Source organism: Anopheles bellator, chromosome 2 (assembly GCF_943735745.2).
Source record: "Anopheles bellator chromosome 2, idAnoBellAS_SP24_06.2, whole genome shotgun sequence".
Taxonomy (NCBI): domain Eukaryota; kingdom Metazoa; phylum Arthropoda; class Insecta; order Diptera; family Culicidae; genus Anopheles; species Anopheles bellator.
This window is the reverse complement of record NC_071286.1, coordinates 52174557-52194716: the sequence shown is the minus strand read 5'-3', so window position 1 is coordinate 52194716 and position 20160 is coordinate 52174557. Positions and strand designations below refer to the sequence as shown.

Here is a 20160-nt window from a genome sequence, read left to right as displayed (position 1 = left end):
CGGTTTATGGCCAAAGCTTGCTTCAAACGCATTAATCGGTGTCGATAGTTTTGTCCATTAAAAATTTCATTACATTTGTAAAACTCGCAGTACACCACACCTTTCCTATCCCACCACATGCACAGGTTCACCAGGACATTAAAGTATGATGAGTTTAGGTAGCACTTTTGTTCACATTAAAGTAATGAAGAAGTACTCCCCACGAAAACAGGAACTCCCCAGGAACAAAACTAGACATGGCTGAGATGCCTAAAAAAGGGAGTTGTTTACACTTTAAACCAAGAAACCTATACTGCGTTCGATGCGTAATGACAGTAGCTGTCAAACACATATTTCATGAAAAAAAATTGTGACATTTAGTGAGTCAATTTTTTTTAATTAGGCTCTGGACTTTTCAACCCATCAAATAGCTCTTTTGATTCTCCCAGTTTTGTGTCAAATTTTCGCTTCCAGTTGTCCATTTACTCCATTCAGACCGAACTATCTGCTTGAATGATTTGTTGATGTTCCGAATCGAGGCCTCCTGGGATTGACTACTAAATGGGATTTCAAATCCAGCGAAAAATGGATTCTTTCGTCCTAGGGCCTCCTTGCTTTTTTGCCCAAATATTCTTAAGCAACAATTGCACGCTAGCTTCAGCCATCCATCCATAGTTCCAGGCGGAATGCCTTGTCAGAGTCCTTCTCTTGCATTTTATGGTTTTCTTCAAATTTAGTTGTAATCTTTGGTGAATGGTCCTGGCATATTAGCTCCCTCATCGTGTGTCATTATTACACCCCACAAAAGATTCTTGATCCGCTCGTAAGCTGCGTGGCTTATTTTACATTCGTTGCACAGATCATCATCAAGTCGTAATGCCGCTTCTGCTACCTTGCCAACTACTTTCTCAACTACCGTTTTCTAAATAGTTAGGCCACCGGCCGGCTACTGCTAACGCGGGCGCAGCGCTCTAGCCAGCACCAGCGTTCGCTTTATCTCCTCTGCCACTTTGATGCACTTTGCCACTTGGCCTGCCCTTTGAGGTTTTCGCTGCTTGTGTATGCACTGGTGCACTGCTGCCTTCGCCCGGATGCTAGGGCATCGCGGAGTCGAGATCAGCCGACGGCGGCAGGCTTGGCCAGGAATGCCCGGGGTGAGGCGCACTCGGACATCACCCTTCGGCGCAACCCTTCAGTGCTCCCGGAGTGAGCTCTCGCCGACGCAAGCTGTTATTTTAGTGTGTCGTAGAAGTCATGGCCTCCTTTACTGCTGAACCAAGCTGGTCTGTGTGTGTGTTGTTGACGCGGTCATATGGCCACGGGAAGACGGCGTGGAACGGCGACGGCGTGCCGTGTAACGCACGGTTGATCAACCTTTGACCACTGCTGTGCGCGCGCTCGAAGAGGCTGCGCTAAATGGTTGCTTGGCGGTCGACTGTTTGTCGAGTCTGGTCTGGATCCGGATCTCCGGCCGACGATGTCTCAAGTGCGCCATTAGCACGATCAACAGTCAGTCCTGGGCTGGGTTGCGATCCGCCGCGATTATCCTTCCCGTGGTGCGACAGGATAACCGGTGTAGCCCCAGTTGCTTCCCCAGTGTAGGGTGATCCATCAAGTGTTTAGATTTTAAACTACCTTGAACCTTACCTGAAAAGTCTAATTTCATTCTGGAAATTTCAGAGACAGAGAATTGAGAATTATTTAAAAAAATATTTCCGAAGTAGTGAGTGTTTAACTCACTACCGAGAAATGTTGGCTGGGATTGGTTCTTCGACGAAATTGAAGTTGTAGGCGCTAAGGAATCCACAAACTGGATGAACCACCACTGGTCAATTCCCCGGTAGTTTTCGCATCCAGCAGCCCGAAGGGTCGAAGCTATAAAAGTTGTGGCATCTCGGGAGTGACATTGTCGGGAAACTGGGTCACCGATAAAACTACGAGTCGGCAACGAGTAACGAGCCGATAACGCCTTCCACCGGTGTACGTTGAGGCTACCTAACGCCCGCGAAGTATCGGAAGGCTTCGGCGGACAGGTGTCACTCTGTAGCGGCTGCTCTGTCGCTTGGTGTGCGGAGCTGGAGATAAGACCTGGTCCAGGCACCTTATCTCACTCTCCGTGCGGTTCACGATGCGAACGGGGTTCGTCTGCATAATTCGCTTCTAAATACATCCTCTAATCTGACACGACCGAATACTCGTTTTCGCTCGCCATCGGTCGGAATTTTCTCCAAATGTTTCATTGTGGTCCATCTCTCTTCCATCTTATCGTTCTCAGGACATTTCTGCCCGAGACCTGCCGTGAGTCACCGATTGTCAACCGTCCAGCGTTCAGCGTGATAAGTCGTGTGCTGGTGGTGTTGGTGGTGCCCGTGAAGGTATCAGTCAACGGGTTGTCGTCGTTCGGCTGCCGCCACCAATAACGAACACAGTGGCAGACGGAGGCTAACACCGGAGGTAGTAGTGGCCACACGAGCGATCCACAAGTGTTTCCACGGCCTCTGGATCCAGGGATTTCCGTGCGGGCGTTTAGCTCGAAATCCCGGTCATCTGAGCGGAATGAACCTCTCTGCTCGATGTGCCGTCGGTGAAGTTTGTGAACAAGTGTCACGTAGCCGGCCGTGGTTGAACAGTAGAGGTGCGGTTCTTGCCAGAGTGACGGTGTGTGTTCGTGTTCGTCCGAGTGGCCTCGGCGTGTGATATATCCGTGGGTTGCCGTGTGTTGCGCCGTGAACCACTTTCTGTGTGTGTCCCGGCCCGAGAACCGTGCGGAACGTGCGGTGTGTCTGGAGTGGTGAAGTGACCCCCGTCCGTTATCTACATCCGTTGCAGCAGACGTGCGAGGTTCGCGCCTTCACGAGAAACTCGGAACAGGGGACGAGGGACGTAGGGTCGTGGTGTCCCAATCGGGAGAGGCAGATTGTCAATCGCGGCGGGCGTCGGGGCAATGAGTGATCGCTATCGCCATCGCCATCGGTGGTGATATCATGAGGGAAGTGGACACTTCGGAAACATCCGTCGTATGGCCTGCATGGTGTTACTCAGGTGAGTGTCGATAAAAGCCGTGTTAAAGGGCAGCGCTGCACTATGGAAAGGTTCTATACGCCGGTCTCGGGTATGGAATCCATGCCGACCACGCTATCAGCAGGGGCTAAGTTATCCCAACTTGCTCAGAGTAACTTTCAAGCCTAACACATCGTTCAAAAAGTCCCGGGACCAACTATGAAAACATCGCTTTATCGACCAAATTCTTTATCATAAAGATAATCTTCTTCAAATGTATTACAATCATTCCAACGCTTCTCTAACTTTTCATTGCCATGTTTGTAGAACGATTTGTTATTTGACTCAAAATGAGCCTCAGTAGAAGCGATCACCACCTCATTTGAGCCAAACCTTTTTTCCCGGAGCATCTTTTTGAGATCCGCAAAGAGCCAGTAGTCGCTAGGGGGCAAGATCCGGCGAGTACGGAGGTTGAGAAGACAGTTGGAAGCCTAATTCGTTGAATTTGGTCATCGTTTTGATTTGTGATCGTTTGTTCCATCGTGGGCAAACGCGGCAGCCATTTGGAGAAAACCTTTTTCATAGCCAATTTTTGGTGCAAAATAGTAAATACACTACCAGTTGATATGTTCAATATCTCAGCTATCTCGCGCACTTTCATTTTGCGGACACCCATCACGATTTTCAATACTTGCTTGGTGTTTTCGGGAGTTACTACCTCATTTGGCCGACCCGAACGTTCCGCATCAATTGTATCAGCACGACCTTTTCTCAAGTCTGCATACCAACGACAAATGGTTGTTTTCGACGGAGTAGATTCCGGATAACGTTTTTCAAGCCTGTTTGCTGAGCTTAAACAGTGCTTTTTCCATTAGAAAACAATGTTTTATCAACACACGAAACTCGTTTTGTCTCATTTTTTTCACGATTGCAAAAGTAGCGTCACTTTAACCACTATAACTTTCTTGGTTATGTTTCGAATTACGTCAAATTTTGACACACCTCATCTGAAGGTTGGTACTTCTGAACCTTGGTATATAAATGGCATTATTAGCGCCATCTCTATGTTAGTCCCGGGACTTTTTGAACGATGTGTTATGTTGTGGGGTCAGGCTTAGGGTTAAGGTTGATGCACCGGTGATGATGGCGATACTCTTGAAGGGTGCCGCGGCATTAAAGCGTTCAACTGGGGATTGACTCTAATCGGTTCTAATCATGGTTCGTGTAAAAAAGGCCTTCACAGACTCTAGGGACTTTGTTGGGAGTCACAAGTCCAGCTGTTGATAATGCTGACATATCAATCTGTTGTCTGTTGTCGGGAAGTTCCCGAATTCCGCAACCAAATTCTCAACTCCCGTAATGTTCCACAGACTGCTGTGCTGCGAAGAACAATTACACCGTGAAAGCTTTCACCGCTAATCCTTCCTAGCAATTAACGGGAAATTGAATCCTGACCACTGTTGTAACCACTTTCTGGCGGCATCGCAAAGTCCGTCCGGAAGCCTCCGTAGCGCGCCACGAAACGAAATCCCACAGGTCGTCGGTCAGCGTCGGGCGGCGTGGCGTAATTGGTAAATTTCGTGGAACAAACGAAACGTCGGTGGTCGGTGGTCGGAACGAAACATTACACCAAAAATCAATCGCCGCATCGTAGCCACCGTCCCCGACACAATTTAATTACGCTTCGCTTCGGCGGAATGTTCCGATTCGGTTCCGTCCTTTCCTGCCAGCACTGCACCGAAGCGTGCCAGGATGTTACGCTGGGGTGGACTTAAGCCACCACAGCGCCAGCCGGGCATTGGAAACGGCCAGCTGTGTGCGCCAGGGATTCCGTGGCGTCCGGCGGGATTTGAACCCGAAATTAAATTCCGGTTCCAGGAAGCCGCGGGGCCACATCGCCCTGCTAATTGTTGACATCTAGCATTTCGGGCCATTCGATAAGGAGCCGTTTTAAAGACACCAGCGACACAGAGAACAGCAAGAAGCCAGATATGTGGCGGGCGTGTTAGACACATTAGTTCGTTGTGACATTTTGGCCTCGGCCTCGCATTCGAATGGTGTGAAGATTTCCATCGGGCTTAAGGTCGAGCCGTCGGGCGAGCGAAGTGGGCGCATTTGCATAAACGGTACGCTTTTCGGGGACATCATTCGGTCGCCGGTTCCGTGGGTTCGCGGAATTTCTGTTGCGCCACGCGGGCCTTTGGCTGGATGTTGCTATTTAGAGAACAGATGTGGGGGGGACCGATGCTGCTGTCCATTGACTGGTTCACGGGGGCGCTCATTCAAACACGTTTTGGGGCTCATTCAAAGTTCGACACTAATAATAAAATAGTGGCCAATTCTTGGAATCTCTTGGGCGAACAGTTTGCGCCAGTTTGAACCTGGGGATGGGAGCAGCACTTTTTGCACTGGATCACCCCATCGTTCCGATGCGTTCGTTCCGTTTGGCCGTTTGATGTACGGTCAGGTCACATTTATTGACATTTGGATCGCGTTTGCGTGCCTGGCACCGGCGGCGTCCGCTGCTGCGCTGGTTTATGCGCGCAGCAAAGGAGAGGCATCACACACTTTTAACAACGGTGCTCCCTCGAGTTAACCCCGGCCCGAGGTCCCCTTGGCCGGTTCTTGGCGGAGCCGTCGGAGCCATGGGTCACGATTCGCGAAGGCAATTACAATTACTCACCGCACGCCGCCGCGACGACCGCGGCAACCTTTTCGCTGTCGGTCGGGAGTGGATGTTGCTGGCCGGCTGGCCCACGTCTACGCCGGGTTGGGAAGATCCCAAAAATTTGCACCAACTCCGAATGTCGACCGGTGGGGTTCCGTCGCCGGGCGAATGGGTGAACTTTGCCCGTTTCTGTCTGCCGTTCGCTAATTCCGCCGGCCGAGGTCCTGCGGAGTGAGTGGGTCTCACTACGAGAATCAACTCGTCGCTGTGCTACTGTTGCCATCACTGCGTTTGATCCTCACGATGCGGAGCTTGGGTGTGATGCCGGAATCGAGAGTGCCATTTAGGTGGGTTCGCATCGTTCGAACCACGTTGTTGGTGAAGCTGTTTGCTTTTATATTCACTTTAATTGATGGTTAATTAGGATACATTTGAACTACATTTTGGGAAGCTCTAATTTGGGAATACGCAATCTTCACCAATTCGCGAACTTTCGAGCTCTTGACACTTGGCGCTAATTTTATTGGGGTTGAAGCATCTGCTTTGCCGTCTCATCTTACTCTCATTAGTAATTAACTTTTATTTAGTACTAGCGAACTAGCCAAACCTCGTTCCAGATAAAAGTGGAGCAAACGTTCATTACTGTTCCGTTGGGCCATCTGGACGGACCAAGACTTTGCGGGCTGGTCCGAAATTCGCCCTCTTCATGACATGATTAGCCCACCGGAGCCGGGCGAGGCGTATAAGCTGTACGTCAGTAGCAGATCGCTGTTGTAGTGGTAATATCAATTTGAGTTTCTTGCTCTGAGATGCGGCAGAAAGGATTTCGTCAGATTCGGACAGAGTTCATGTCCCAAAATCAGATCGGAAACTATTTCGCTCAGGCTGTAGAATGTATTGTTGGCTGTCAGCATCCTAGCGCGAATCTCCTCAATTACCTATGTTGTTGTTTGAACAACATACCAACATCTCAATTACCAAGCTGGATTTGAAGTAGATGGTCACTCGGGTTTCCACTCCAAAGTCTAACGCGATGTTGAAGAGGATGAAAAGCTGGATCGTCCCTTAGTCGTATTGAAAGGATTCGAGAGCTTAAACTGCTTTTGTGATGGATCCACGTGTTTATCAAAGAAGCTAACCGGTCCTTCTAGAGCGGTGCAAATGAAAATTACATAGCTTAACATTGAAAAAACCCTTCCTAAGCGACCCTTCCTATTCTTGCGACTTCCTAAGTTCCAAAAGCTTTATCCTCAATTCATCATTGAGTATACTGTAAATGCTGAGTTGAAGCCGCCGCACCTTTTCTTTGTGAAGATCGAGCAATGTCGGAGCTCTGGACATCATGGCGAAGGCTGTTTATGATGGGATTTTAGGGAATTTTATTCGCTCCCCATTTGAACCCGTTATTGCACTCATCTTGCTACACTCTGTAAGTTGCATTCTGATGACGGTAAATGTGTCAAATACTGTGTTCCTCATCGAGTTACTTTTATCGAACCGGGTTGAATCAATTTTACGCTACAGTGTCAGCTACGCTCTATAGCGGTGTACCGTTGTGTACGTAATTGAGTTTAGCTGAATCCGGGTTCGGCGTACCACTTATTTACTTGGGTTGACAACGTTGCCACGCTCTTTATTCTGATTCTTTATTCTCCATGGAAAATCCACCAAGATCTGCGTCGCTAATTAAATATTTGGAAGTTTTGTTGAGTTTGAAAGCTTTTCAATGTAAAGAAGTTCAGCTTTAAGTTGGATTAATGTGGATGATTTTTGTATTATGCTTTCGGAAGCAAAGTTTTTTCTGAGCCCGCTCAAAGTACGTTCCAGATACGTTTAACACGTTGCATTGTCATCCCCCCCGCCGGAGCAGAGGCCGGGGATCACTACGGACCCTCGCGCTTATTAGAATGCAGGTTGTAATTGATTCGACATTTCATGCTTCGAAAACATTAATTTCACAGTCGGCCAGCTACGCCCGTGTTCTCGGCTGTCCGCGGCCAACTTCAACCCCTCCGTTTGGGGCTTTCGTGAACGCCTGAAATTAAAGCCTATTGTAATCTCGGCATTAAGATGCTTCTGGATAACTGTATCCCGCTCCCGAAAACCAACCGGGGCCAACCTGGGAACGAACGGAACCGATCGCGCTAATCTTCGTCCCATTGGACGGCACCCCAATCGCCCTGGATTGGATTTGTCTCTCGCCGGCCACTGCGACGCGATGTCCCCAAAAAGCCACGGCTAAGCATATCTGGTTCACCATAAAAATATCTTTTCCCTCTGATTGGATCCCGGATCCCGTTGGACCGTTTATTTGTCCCGCGAGGAACCGACGGCGGATCGACATTTGTGTGTCCCACGGCGGCCACAGGTGGATCGGTGCGTGATTGGCCCGCAGGGCCCCGGACGGCATTCGGTGGATAATGCCGCGTTTTTCCCGTGTGCCTCCATAAAAACGCACCACAATCAAACTTTCTTCCTAAATACGGAACCCGCGTGCGTGAGAGAGAGAGAGAGAGAGAGAGAGAGAGAGGGAGAGAAAGGGGGGAACCAGAAGGATGTTGGGGCCGGTGGCGAACAACCGTTTTATCGGAGGCTTCGAGGCGATCGAAACGAGAGCAGCGCGCGCGAACACCAAAACTCGTCAGAAATAATAAGCGATCATAAAACAAGAATCAGGCTTTATCTCAGCAGCATCAACCGGGTTGTTGCGGTGCGTTGCGGGGCAGGATCACACCCGGGCCCGGGCCATCCTCTCATCGGGGCCATTGGGATGATTGGGCCGCAGCACCAAACAAACGGCGACAAACAAGTTCGAACGTAAAGTGAAGCAATAAAATCACGGCTCACCGCGCCCGATCGCCTCCCGGGACTCCCCGGTTCCCCCGAGAACCGATTCTGGCGGCAGCCTAATTTGGGTTTGCCTCTCATTCTCGCTCTCTCTCTACGCTTCTCTCTGTCTCTTTCTGTATTCCAAATATGCGCTGTATTCGATGACGATTTTAATGTGTTCATTTCATGCGCGGTATCTCCTCCTTCAGCGCCTTCAGTGGGCTTGTTTGGCCCGGTTTTATGCTCCCCTCTGTGTGTGTGTGTGCTGGGTTCTCACACACAAAGCTGCCAGGCGAAAGCTCCACGCATCTTGATTGCCGCGGCGGAGATGTTAAAATTAGAACCAGAACCGCCGATTTCGACCGCTCGATCGGGGTCCGGTTCTCGTCGGAAAAGGTCATCTTAATATAAGGTGACCATAGGCAAAATTGGGCCTGTTAATCCGACCCGGCCTCGGGCCCCGGGAGTACCGGTTCCATTTAATTTTCGGGGGGTGCCTCGGGAAGGCTGGTTTTTTTTCATTGGGGGGAACAGAACGTTTTACGACGAAATCACCCCGCGGAGTGATATGAATATGAAAGAAAGGTTTTTATGGTTTTACGCACCCCATCGAGGGTGAACGAGGATTGATCGGCGGGATCTCGTCGTCGTCGTCGTCGTCGAGCGGACTTTCGACTCGATCGTCGTGATCTGGATCATGTTGGCGAACCTCAAGAGAGGTGGCTCGAGAAAGAGCCACCGGGAGAGGTCCCTTTCTGGGCTGTCCTTCCCAGGCGAACGGCGGGATTCGTGGGATTCCTTTTACTTTTCTTCTGGACCCGCCGAGAGTGCGCACCGAGCGAGGGTTACGTCAATCGAAGGCGAAGGGCAAAAGTGAATGTTGTCCAGCGGGCACCCCGTGCGCGACATCCTTGTGTCCTCGCTCTTCGGTCGCCGTCGGTGCCCGCAGGAAGCGAAAGGACCGCCACGGGAGTCGCTTGGCGGGCGCGCCCTCTGTTGGAAGATATTAAATTATAACTCCGATATGGTTTGCAAATTGACTGATTAATTGCGGGTGCCTGTGTGTATGCGTGGTGTGTCATGATTATGGCAATCAGTTTTATGACACACCAGCCCGTGCCAGATAATGGCGCCGTGCAAAGCAGAAGTCCTTGCCGCACTCTCGGGAGTAAGTTTTGCGGCTGGCGAGAAGTGTCAAAGGGGACCTTTTTTGGCTCAAAATCATGCGGGCGAGTTCTCCAGGGCTGCACGTCTCAATCAACGGGTTCAGAATGTTGCCCGGCGCCGAAGTTCTTTCACCCAAAACGGGAGCACCACACGTGCTGCTGGGGAGTGAAAGGAACGCCCGCCCGATCAGAGCCGACCGGTGGTTTCTGGTTTAATGATGGAGCATTAAAATGCGACCGGCCTCTCGCTGTTACAGTTTCATCAATGATGAAACGAAACCCAGGAAGGTACAAATAAATGTAGCTGTGAGTGAACCGGGCGTAATGCATCGGATGATAGTACCCCCCCCCCCCCTGGGCCGCGCATACGGTGAAAGGTGCATCCTTTTCGCCGCCAGTTCCCGAAAGTAAGCGGGCCGAAAATGCGCCCAGCCCAGCAGCCTGGAGCACGTTGGACAAAATGGGGCAAAATGGAGCAAAACTCAGAGCGCGCGGGCTCTGACTTTCGCGTAACTGGTGCGACGGGCGCAAGGCGACGGGAAGCGTAACAAAATGGATCTCGCTGACCACAATAAATTGTGTCTCTTTACTGCTTCATTCGGTGTGGAGTTCGACGGAGTGAAGGACCCCTCCTACCGTGGGTGTGTTACGTGGGTGACGCGACGCCCGGCCCGGGCTTGGGAGCTTTTGGGAGCTCCCTGGAAATCGGGACTTTTCGACCTGGGGGTCGCTTGGGACCATCGGGTTTTTTGGCACCATCTGCGATCGGAGTCCTCCTCCTGGTCTGGCAGGTGGATCGGTGCCACCGCCCACCGAAGAAGAGAAAGGAACGCGCCTCCTGGGTGAACGGGATCCCCGCTCGGGTGACAAGGGGAAGAACGCCAAGAGAGAAGGGCTCGGGTAGGGCGGGCGGAGCGGGGCCATTTTTTCCCTGAACCGACATCTACTTTTCCCTACGGTGGGCAAATACGCCAAATCATGCGGTTCCCTTGCCGCCGAGGCGCCTTTCGAATGTCCTGACGCCCCACGGATAACTCGTTCACCTGCACATATACACGCCGGTCGGGGTCAGAGAGAGAGAGAGAGAGTCGTGTAACGATTGCACCCCGCTAAATGCACTCCACTCCGGGGTTTACAGAGGATGCGCCGGGGCGCAGGATACGGATCGGCCGGGTGACCGAAATGACACGTTTCGTAAGCTTCGAGATGGTGCAGCCGCCGGGAAGAGAAAGGAACCCGACCCAAGCGCCCCTTCGGAAGATTCCTTCTGATCGGTGGCGGCCGGACCAAATCTTGATCTGTCGGTGGTCGGAGCTGGTGGAGATTGTTTCGTAAGGTCTTGGAAAGTGTCCTTTCGCCGTCTCGGGAGGTTAAAAATACAGCACGCATCGCATGGTAGGTGAATGTGAATGAAAGTGATCTGGATTGTAGCGCTGGTTCAGGTGGCAGGTTCCATTACTTCGTGTCAAACAGGTGAGATCGATTCGGGAGGTTCGACTTCCGACGCTCCTTGGTGCTGAACTTTTGATTAAAGCTCTTGGAGTGAGCTCTCAGTCTATCTTCTTCCATATCATCGACCTAGTCCCATTTGATGACCGCGCTGCCTGGAGAAAAGTTATAAACCCAGACACTCCACACGGAACCAGTCCATCACGATGGAGATCATGGTCTCTGTGACGTAAATGGAAGAAAACAATATGAACCAATCGGCCCCAAACACAAACAGGCCGCTCTATTCGACAGGCCCCCAGAGTCAGGTTATAGTGTGAGAAATGAGTCGGCACGGTTCGATCGGCGAGCTTTGCGGAATCGCGTAAGAAGAGGCCGCACCGGAAAGTGTCGAGAGTACAACAAACAAACAGACCGACCGACCGGCGAAGACGAAGGCGAAGCCGAGCGCCGAAGAAAACGCTCAACGCGCGCGCAGCTTAATTTTATAATTAAATTGTTTCGCTCGTATTAGGAAATTAGCCGTTCCGATGCGGTTCGGATATAACTGTACCGTCGGCGGGCTCCCCGGGCGGAATATGCGGTGGGTTTGCTTTACTTTCATTTTTTACTTGTGCCCACACCGCGGAATAGTTGTGGATTGCGGGTCTGCGTTTTTTGTTGTTTTGTTGTGCCGAATGCCGAAACGTGGCATGGTAAACCAACCAGACCAGGTTATCCCGTGACCGGTCAGCTCCATACGCTGAGGATGCTCCCGCAGATCGCTGAAGCGCATTTTGCAAGGAACTCACCAACTTAGGAGCGATCTGTCATTTTGTCACTATTTTAACATGGAGATCTGTGGTCGCTAGTTTTTATAAACTCGTAGCCGAGTTGTTGTAACTTGGTGTTAGATCAGTGTCCTCGAACCTTTTTGGAGCCTTTCAATGCTCTTTGTTTGTGAAGTGAAAATCGCCATGTTTAAATTTTGTAAACCGCTAAAAGCACTGCGATGTTCCACGACCAAGCTTCGGCAAGCATTTGACGCGATTCTTTAGCAGTTTTCTTCAGCAAGTCACAGAAAAGGAATGATCCCCGCGAAACGTAATTTTCAGGCACAAAAACCAACATGGTCCAACTTCTTCAAAGATAAGTTGCAAACCAAATGTACGAGGTGTGCTAAAAATTGTTCGCAACTTTTGAATTTCCGTGGGCTACATATATCCGATCTTCGATTTTTTTTATAGCGTTAGGTTGCTACACATATCAGTGACTAGTGGTGAAAAGTTCGGCCATTTTGAGTAAAGCTTCACCATAAGCCACAGTCAACATTTCGATTGCGCCCGAGCTCTTAATTTTGTTTTTCACGCAAAATTTGATAAAGATTCTTTGTCATCCATTTTTTCCTTTTCTTCCAATAGAGAAAAATCTACGATGGACCAAATATTGTCCAAGCTAAACAGCTGTCAAAAATAGACTAATTACTCAAAATGGCCAAACTTTTTCTCATAAGTCACTGACATGTGTAGCAACGTATTTCGTTTTCGACATGAAATCATTTGCCTGATATCAAAACAATGTAATGTTGCCAAAAAAGCATAATTACTAGGTTGTTTATTAAGTTCGGAGCCTCGATAAGAAAAACACAGTTTTATTGTTTGAAATACACTTTGTTATTCAGTATGGTCTCCAACACATACACTTGCTCAAACGAGATTCCAAATTATAAATTCCATTCCTGAAGTTTGAATCTGAAAGGGCTGCAAAATATGTTTCCACATCGGTTATGGCCTCATCATTTGATGAAAAACACTTTTCATGAATGAATTGTTTTAGGTCTGGAAACAGATGGAAGTCGCTAGGGGCGCTATCTGGTAAATGCCCATTGTGCACACAGCTTTCTGAAATTCTAATACTGAATACTGAAATCTTGAATATTTCAGTTAAAATTTTGCTTACACAGCCCAATGAGATGCCTAGGGCTTCTACTAAATCTCTTTCAGTCATTCGACGATTTTCCAAAAAGATATCGTATATTTTTGTTACGATTTCACGTATTGTTACTGATTTTGGACGTTCTTGACGTGAATCGTCTTCAGGGTTTGACGACCACGTTTAAGTTCAGCAACCCATCTTTCTACTGTACTAATTGAAGGCGAAGAGTCCTTACACATGTTCAACACTTGTTCAGAAATTTGATTTGAAAGCAAAAGTGGTGTAAACCTTTAAAAAAAATCATTGCACGGTATTTGATTTTTTCCTTTGTAAAAATGCTGTAACGCGTCGATACAAAATGGCTTGAAAAAAAAGTTAATGACTGATTTAAATGAAACCTGTGTTACCGAAGCTCTGAACTTAATGAACAACGTAGTAAGAGGAGAAAAATGTTACTAAATGCTACAGCGATCAGTGAAATAATTCGATCTTCTAGTTCTAGACCTGGTAAAACAAGATCATTTCTTAAAATGAATTTATTTCAAAAGGACCATTTCACAATGCTACGATGTGCCAGTGCCAGTGTCGGACGCTCTGCTGAGGATGCTCCCGCAGATTTCGCAAAGAAAGCAGTTTTCGCCGACGCCGACGAACGCAAACAAATGTATTAAGTAACGCTCCTAATGAAACGAAGCAATGGCCGGCTTTAGAAGCGTAACCCCGTGAGTGTGCGAGATGATCGGTTTCTTCGTCTTCTACGGAGATTGCATCACCAGAGCAGAGCGATCTAAGAGTTGGCCGGCGTGGAACCAACTGGGATTGATTTTTATTGACCATATAATGGGATCGTTGATTTTACGATATTATATGGTAAGCATTTCCGGCTGCCCGACGACGATCATTTTCACCAATCGTGGTGGTGCCGTATGGGGCGCTAAGACCACAGTTTCACACCTGGGACCCCTACACTTTTACGGCCGGTTTATCTCGATGTCCGGCTTGTCCAGGTGTCGATCGCGGCGCGTCAAGATACCTAGAACGCGCGAACTCTTCGTCCACCGGAACCGGAGTGGCCACCTAGCGTGAAAGTTCGATTTGGAAGATTTGCTTTTCCGTGCCGGACCGGGCCTCGGGCCTTCCAATGTTGGGGTGCACCTACCGGTTACGGATGTTGGGGTTGGGGTAGCCGCAAAAGGGATGGCCTAAGCGCGGTGTTGTTGAGGGGCCATATGCGTGGCGCGCACTCTCCCCGCGCGGAAGGAAATTAATTGAAAAATTGATTAAAACATTTGCCGCCATCTGCTCACCGGCCGGGCTAGCCAGCCGGCCTGTCCAGTTGATGGTTGCTCCGATTTTAACGTAAACTGTAACGCACGGGGCCCATCGTGTAATGTGTTTCTGAGTTGATGGAACCGGGTGTGATCCCTTTCGACGGGAGGCTCGAATGCTTCGTAGCCACTGGCCACTGCGGCCATTATTAATATTTCCCGTTCCCGGCCATTCTGCTCGGCATTACGCGGTGGAAGGGAAGTAGTTGTAACAGTTCTCCGGAGGGTTCTCCAATACCACGCGGGGGCCTCCTGGCGCGAGTAGCGGTGTCCGGATATAGCTGACCGGCTGGCTGGCCGTTTTAACGCCCGGCTTCGCTGCTAATCGATTGTTTGCGGTTTGCAGGTTTGGCAAATGTTTACCAGTTGGGGTAATTCTTGAAATTATATTGATGAAGCGCACCATAAAGCACGGTGCTTGGTCTGTTGGACGCTATCGTGATATGAACTGATTTCTTGTGAATATTTAGTTCTATAACTTATTAATACACTTTATTATTCAGTATGGTCTCCCTGAACAGCAATACACTTCCGTTCCAAGGAGACTCCAATTTTCTGAATAGCATTATCAAGAAGCATTCGTTCTTTCAACCTTTCTGTAAGAGTTTCACATTTTCTATTAATTCTACCGGAATTTGCTGCGAGATGAGCGACAGTTTGAATTGCAACAGCACAATCAAGTAGATGGCAATAGTCGCGATGCTCTGTAAAAAAGGAGAGGTATAGCCCAAGTTATTGACATCGCAGAATTGGATTGAAAGTTCACAGTTTCTTACTGAGGTTAAAAGCTCCCGGTTGACTTCGGCGTATCCTTTCAAGCTAACGATGGCCGGATTCATTTCGATCGCTTGAATAAACAGATCGATCTCTTTCTGCGTGGGTTGATCGACCTTCAGCAGGTCAATGCCGAGCAACGTGTCCTGCACACCCTGCGCCACTTGCAGCGTGGCGTTGTGTGAGCAGTCACAGAAGATGAACAGTAGAGTCGAGCAGTACACCGTGTCGACGATCAGTCCAATCTCTTTGAACGAGAACCCGAATCCGTGGTCAATGATTTCCGACAGTGCGCCGTAGATGGCGACAGTTATGTTGACGAACATGAAGAGACAGTAAGTTGAGTAGGTCCGTGCGTAGGCGTTGCCCAGTGACTGCAGCAGTTCGCTAAGGTTCAGCCAGAGAAACCGGTACCGGGAGATCATGGCCGCCGTGCATTCGACAGCGACATCGCTCCGGAAGCAGCGCGATAAGCTGGACGATGCCACCCGGATACCGCGGCTATTGATATACCAGAGGGCGCTGTTCATGTTCAGCATCGTAATGATGTGATAGTAAGCGGACGTGTGCCACAAGGCGAAACCTTCCAGCAGAAAGCTGAGCGATAGCAGGAACACTATCGCGCACACCAAACACCCGATCGAGAAGCAAACGATAAGCATCCGAAGGCGAGGAAACTGCAGCGAGGTGCCGGTGACGCGATAGTAGCGCACCTGAAACGCGCCCCACATCGTTTTGTAGATAGCAACCTGCTTCGCCACGCCCCACCCGACGAATGGGATCCAGAAGTGGGGTACCAAAAAGATCACGAACAAAATGCCGTAAATGTATTCGTCAAACTTGCTGGTGGATCGGAACACCTTGATCCGCTCGTACCCAACAACCAGCACGATCACCGTGGTCACGATGTAGAAGCAGAACGCATAGATTGAAGCAGACGATCGCCAGCTGAATGTAATCCTGCCGGGGGCGGACCGGGTAATGGGCATGACGGCCAGTGCTCGAAAAAGCACCAGCAACAGTTTGTGATCTCGGTAGAACTGGTCGTGCATTTCACAGGTGTCACCGTCGGCCGAATTGAGCTGTGCCCGAGCGGCCCGCTCCTTGGCACGCTGGATAAGCTCCGGATTCATCGTCCCATTCACTAAGCGCTCGTCCTTCGATGTGTCCCAAACAGTTCCCATATCACCGCGGAGCAGCGCGTACCCGAACGAATCCTCGAATTCACTATCTTTTATTACCATTTTCAAGAGCCGCTTGTGTTAACTTCCAGCAACTAGGTATGACTGAGTTCCTGTGCACGGATAGTCGGTCCCCTTTTATAAGAAACGCATTTCATGGGACACCAACAAACTGCACTTAATTGCTTAATAATTGCATGTTTGATGTTAGCTTTCGTGTTTGATGTTTTGTTTGATCACATTTATTATGTATGTTATTACCGTCTTGGCGGTAGTAGTTAAGCGATTGCCAGTCACTTCAAGTAACACGCAACCAACTTCGAGTCCTTCGACCATTTTCCCGATTTTTCCCGTTTTCCCGAACCATCCCGATACTGACCACCGCTAGCCACTGCGTGCAAAATATACCGGAAGTTCAGTTCCCCCTCGCTACTCGGCTCATTGGTAGATGTTGGACATCAGCGTTAGGCTTGAGCTGCCGACCGCAGTAATCGTATATCGATTGCTAAAACAGTGCCAACATATGCCGATGCTGTTACTTCAACTCACTAAAGTATTGTCCACTTAGAATCGGGAACAATTGTATGATTTCTAGCAGCGCCCCTGGTGGTCGGATTTTAAATGTGTTGATGGTCATATCTTTAGTATACATTCGACTTTCAGTGCTGAAAGTTTCATCAAGTTAATGGAACTCAAAAGAAGAAATAATAATTCTGCACACTCACGTCGAGAACCCCACGTGATTCGCTATAAAAATCTTAAAAATACAAAAATTTGCAAAATCAACTGTGTATGCTCTGCTGCACCGTTTTCGGGAACGCAATACCGTAAAACGAAAGTGGAAAATACGTCCGGCAGCTGAACTGGAAGGTTTTGAGATCAATCAAGGCAAATCCTGGACTTTCGGTTCGGCATGTTGCAAAAAAATATGGTGCCAGCAAAAGTACTGTCCAGAAGATCTGTCCACGAAGAAACTACTGTTTTTTTCCTTGTGTGCATACAAACGGGACAGTTATGTAAAATCTAGTTGCTAAAACACGCGCTAGAAAGTTGTACGATAAGGTTTTGACGAGGTACAAAGGATGCTTCTTGGACCAAAATTTCCGACGACCAACAAAATAAATTTATGAAATTTTTCTTTTAAAGTACAATAAAATACCTTCATTTTGACACTGTTGCGAACAGCTAGAGCCAGAGAACTGGATCCGACGTCCAAAACGGAGATAGCCTGAAGTATCGGATCCAGAATCGAAAACACGAGATAATCAGCGGTGAGGTGACAAGCGCCAGCAGAGAAGAGAAACGGGTCCTTTCCGTTTGGACTATCGAGGAGGACAGAGGAAACCGGGATACAGGAGAAATACAGGATTTTGATCCGCATTAAGAAGAGCGAAGATCCAAAATTGTATTCTTTCCGAAATCGTGGCTAGCGCCGCGAACAGACACCTTGACATGTTTCCTAAGTCAAAGCAACCTCGAGATAGAGCAAATTCCATTGTTCTCGATTCTAAGTGGAAAATACTTCAGTAGCCGGGGAGAGCGTACTGGTTGATAGGTTCGATAATCTTGTTTCTCTCGAGAATAGGAATAGCTGCGCGTAAATTGGCAAGATACGTCTTGTCATACATCTTGAGTTGCAGGGCCTTCTACCTTTCCAGCCATTATATGTATTCTGAAAAAAAGTAAAAAATAAGTTTCCGTTTTTAAACTCACCATAAAAAAATCAGACCAAGAGAGATAATTTACGAAAAAGCAAACTAACAAAATAAGTTATCTTCGGATTGGGAATGTAAACGTTACGATCAAGAATCTTGACGCGTACCGGCAAGAGAATTCTCTTATTCTCTTCAACAACAGAACAGAGGGACTGGTGTACCTAATTCCCAAGCCCCTCCCGAAGATGGAGTTATTCTTGGTTGGAATATGCTTATGAGCATCACCTCGCAAGAGCATCTTGAAGCACCTACTACTTCGGGGCTTTGTAACGAGCGCCGGAGCGCGGCCAGGAGGCAAGAACCATTTATGGGGAAATTGTTAATCGCCCATTTGTAGCAACTGGTACTGGACTGGAGATATGCAGTTATTCTGACGCCCACTCGGGCCGGGCCGATGGACAAACAGAAGAACCGAATTCTCTAACAGGTGTTTAGCGCCTTAAAGTTCGATTCCAGTGCAGCGTACCGTTGGGTGTTTCCGGAAAAGCGAAACGAGCCCGGCCGGCCGGGGCAGGCAAATAGCGCCAACGGCCAACTCCAACGGGGAGGCTCATTAAATGTAAAGTGTTGAAAACATGATTACTTCTCGGGTGCCTCTCTTGATGGTTTTGGGGGGAGGCTATTTAGCTTCCCCTGTTGTCGGTGGCCGTTCACACCCCCCAAAACCAGGTGCTTTAGGGAAATTCCTTCATTAGCTCTCTCTCTTTCTATCTCTCTCTCTGTGTTGATAGCTTTGTAGTGTTTTGTAGCCCGTTCGTCCGCCGAGTGAAGTGGTGAACGGAAAATGAAGCGGAAGACTGAACTCCCTGTGCAAAGTGGCACCGTGGCAACCACAGGCGCCTCTTGCGAATCCCTTCGGTTATATGATGGAGAATTGCACTCCGTCTCCGTCGATGTGGGCAGAAGTCGAATCCTAATCGCACTCTCTAGAATGCTGCACAGGCCATAGCGTCCCGGTACGGTACCGTCATAAATATCGCCATCATTGTGGCTTGATTAGCCCAACGGAGCCGAGTTGCTGCTGGGATGCCTGCCGAGCTGTCCGAGGCCTCTACGCACATCTTGCGGTGCCCTTCGCGGTGCGCAGGATCATCATCCTGCCGATGATCGTCTCATGATCATGATAATGATAAATATGCTATTATGCGCCTACCTTATATCATTCGTTCGCCCGCTTCGACTTCGCGGCTTTCGTTTTCGGTCGAGCGGAGTGAGCGGACCTGACCTCGCTGATTGCTGCTGAATGAGCGATCAACTTGCGAGCGAGCTCGTCAGCCGGCCGGCGGACAAGCCAGCGTTTCGTTTGCTCGTAACTGTTTATGATCTATTGATACGCGCAGCTTGTTGCATCGCTCCTTATGGTCCTCTCTCTAGCTATAGCCGCTAAGAACGCCGTGGCACCACCTTTTGCCACCGCGTATGATCCAGCCAGCCATATTATGTGGTTGTTGGGGCGTTGGGTGCGTTTCCGTTTTGTAAATTGATTCGCCCGCGTCTTATGATCAGGTTGGCTGATCATAAGGCTTTCCAATCGACTCCTGCCGTCGCAGCCTGGACACAGTTCACCCAATATTCCCGTAGGTTTGAGAGTAATGGCAGGAGACCATAATAAACTAAAACTAAAACTATGAAAGGAGATTTGTAAACAGATGGCTCTAGCTGTTAATTTGGACCTCCTAATCAAGCTTTTGGGTTTTTTGATAACATTACTTTGTTTCGATTGCAGGTTGAATACAAAAATAAATTTAGTTTGCAACTTATCTTTGAAGAGATCATGTTTTGAGGGGATCATTGTTTTCCTGCTATCTCCTGAAGAAAACTGCTACAAAATCGCATCAAAGGCTTGTCGAAGCTTGTTTTTGGAAAATTGCTGTGCTTTAAGCGGTTTACAAAATTTGAAAAGCAAAAAATGTCGGAGGGTTCCAAACAAGTACTTTCTGATGGGGTTAGAAAGGTGTGGTGTATCACAAGCTCCTAAAACCTGGTTAATATAAACCGTTAATATAGATTTCGACTGACAATAAATGATCAATTTGAACCATGCATTGATCGAGAAACGAACAGGCAAATGGGCCAGAGACATGGTTAGGTAACTTGGCTCCATAACAATTTGCCTGGACACAAAGCAAAACTGCTTCAAGATACAATCAAAGTCCT

At 48.7% G+C, this 20160-nt stretch overlaps 2 protein-coding genes across 2 annotated transcripts in view; one reads left to right on the top strand and one right to left on the bottom strand.

Annotated features, from left to right (window-relative positions):
* Nucleotides 1-2894: 2894 nt before the first annotated feature.
* The window catches only part of LOC131207693 (uncharacterized), a 68639-nt gene continuing 51373 nt past the window's right edge, over nucleotides 2895-20160 (top strand). The window contains exon 1 of the mRNA XM_058200319.1: nucleotides 2895-3021. Coding sequence (XP_058056302.1) covers nucleotides 2964-3021 — 58 coding nt within the window. The 5' untranslated portion in view covers nucleotides 2895-2963. The remainder of the gene's footprint in view (nucleotides 3022-20160) is intronic.
* LOC131212006 (gustatory and odorant receptor 22-like) lies at nucleotides 14896-16351 on the bottom strand. The gene is made up of 2 exons (XM_058205719.1): nucleotides 15110-16351; nucleotides 14896-15037 (listed from the first exon to the last, which is right to left on the bottom strand). The coding sequence occupies exons 1-2, from the start codon at nucleotides 16349-16351 to the stop codon at nucleotides 14921-14923; spliced, it is 1359 nt and encodes a 452-aa protein (XP_058061702.1). The 3' UTR covers nucleotides 14896-14920.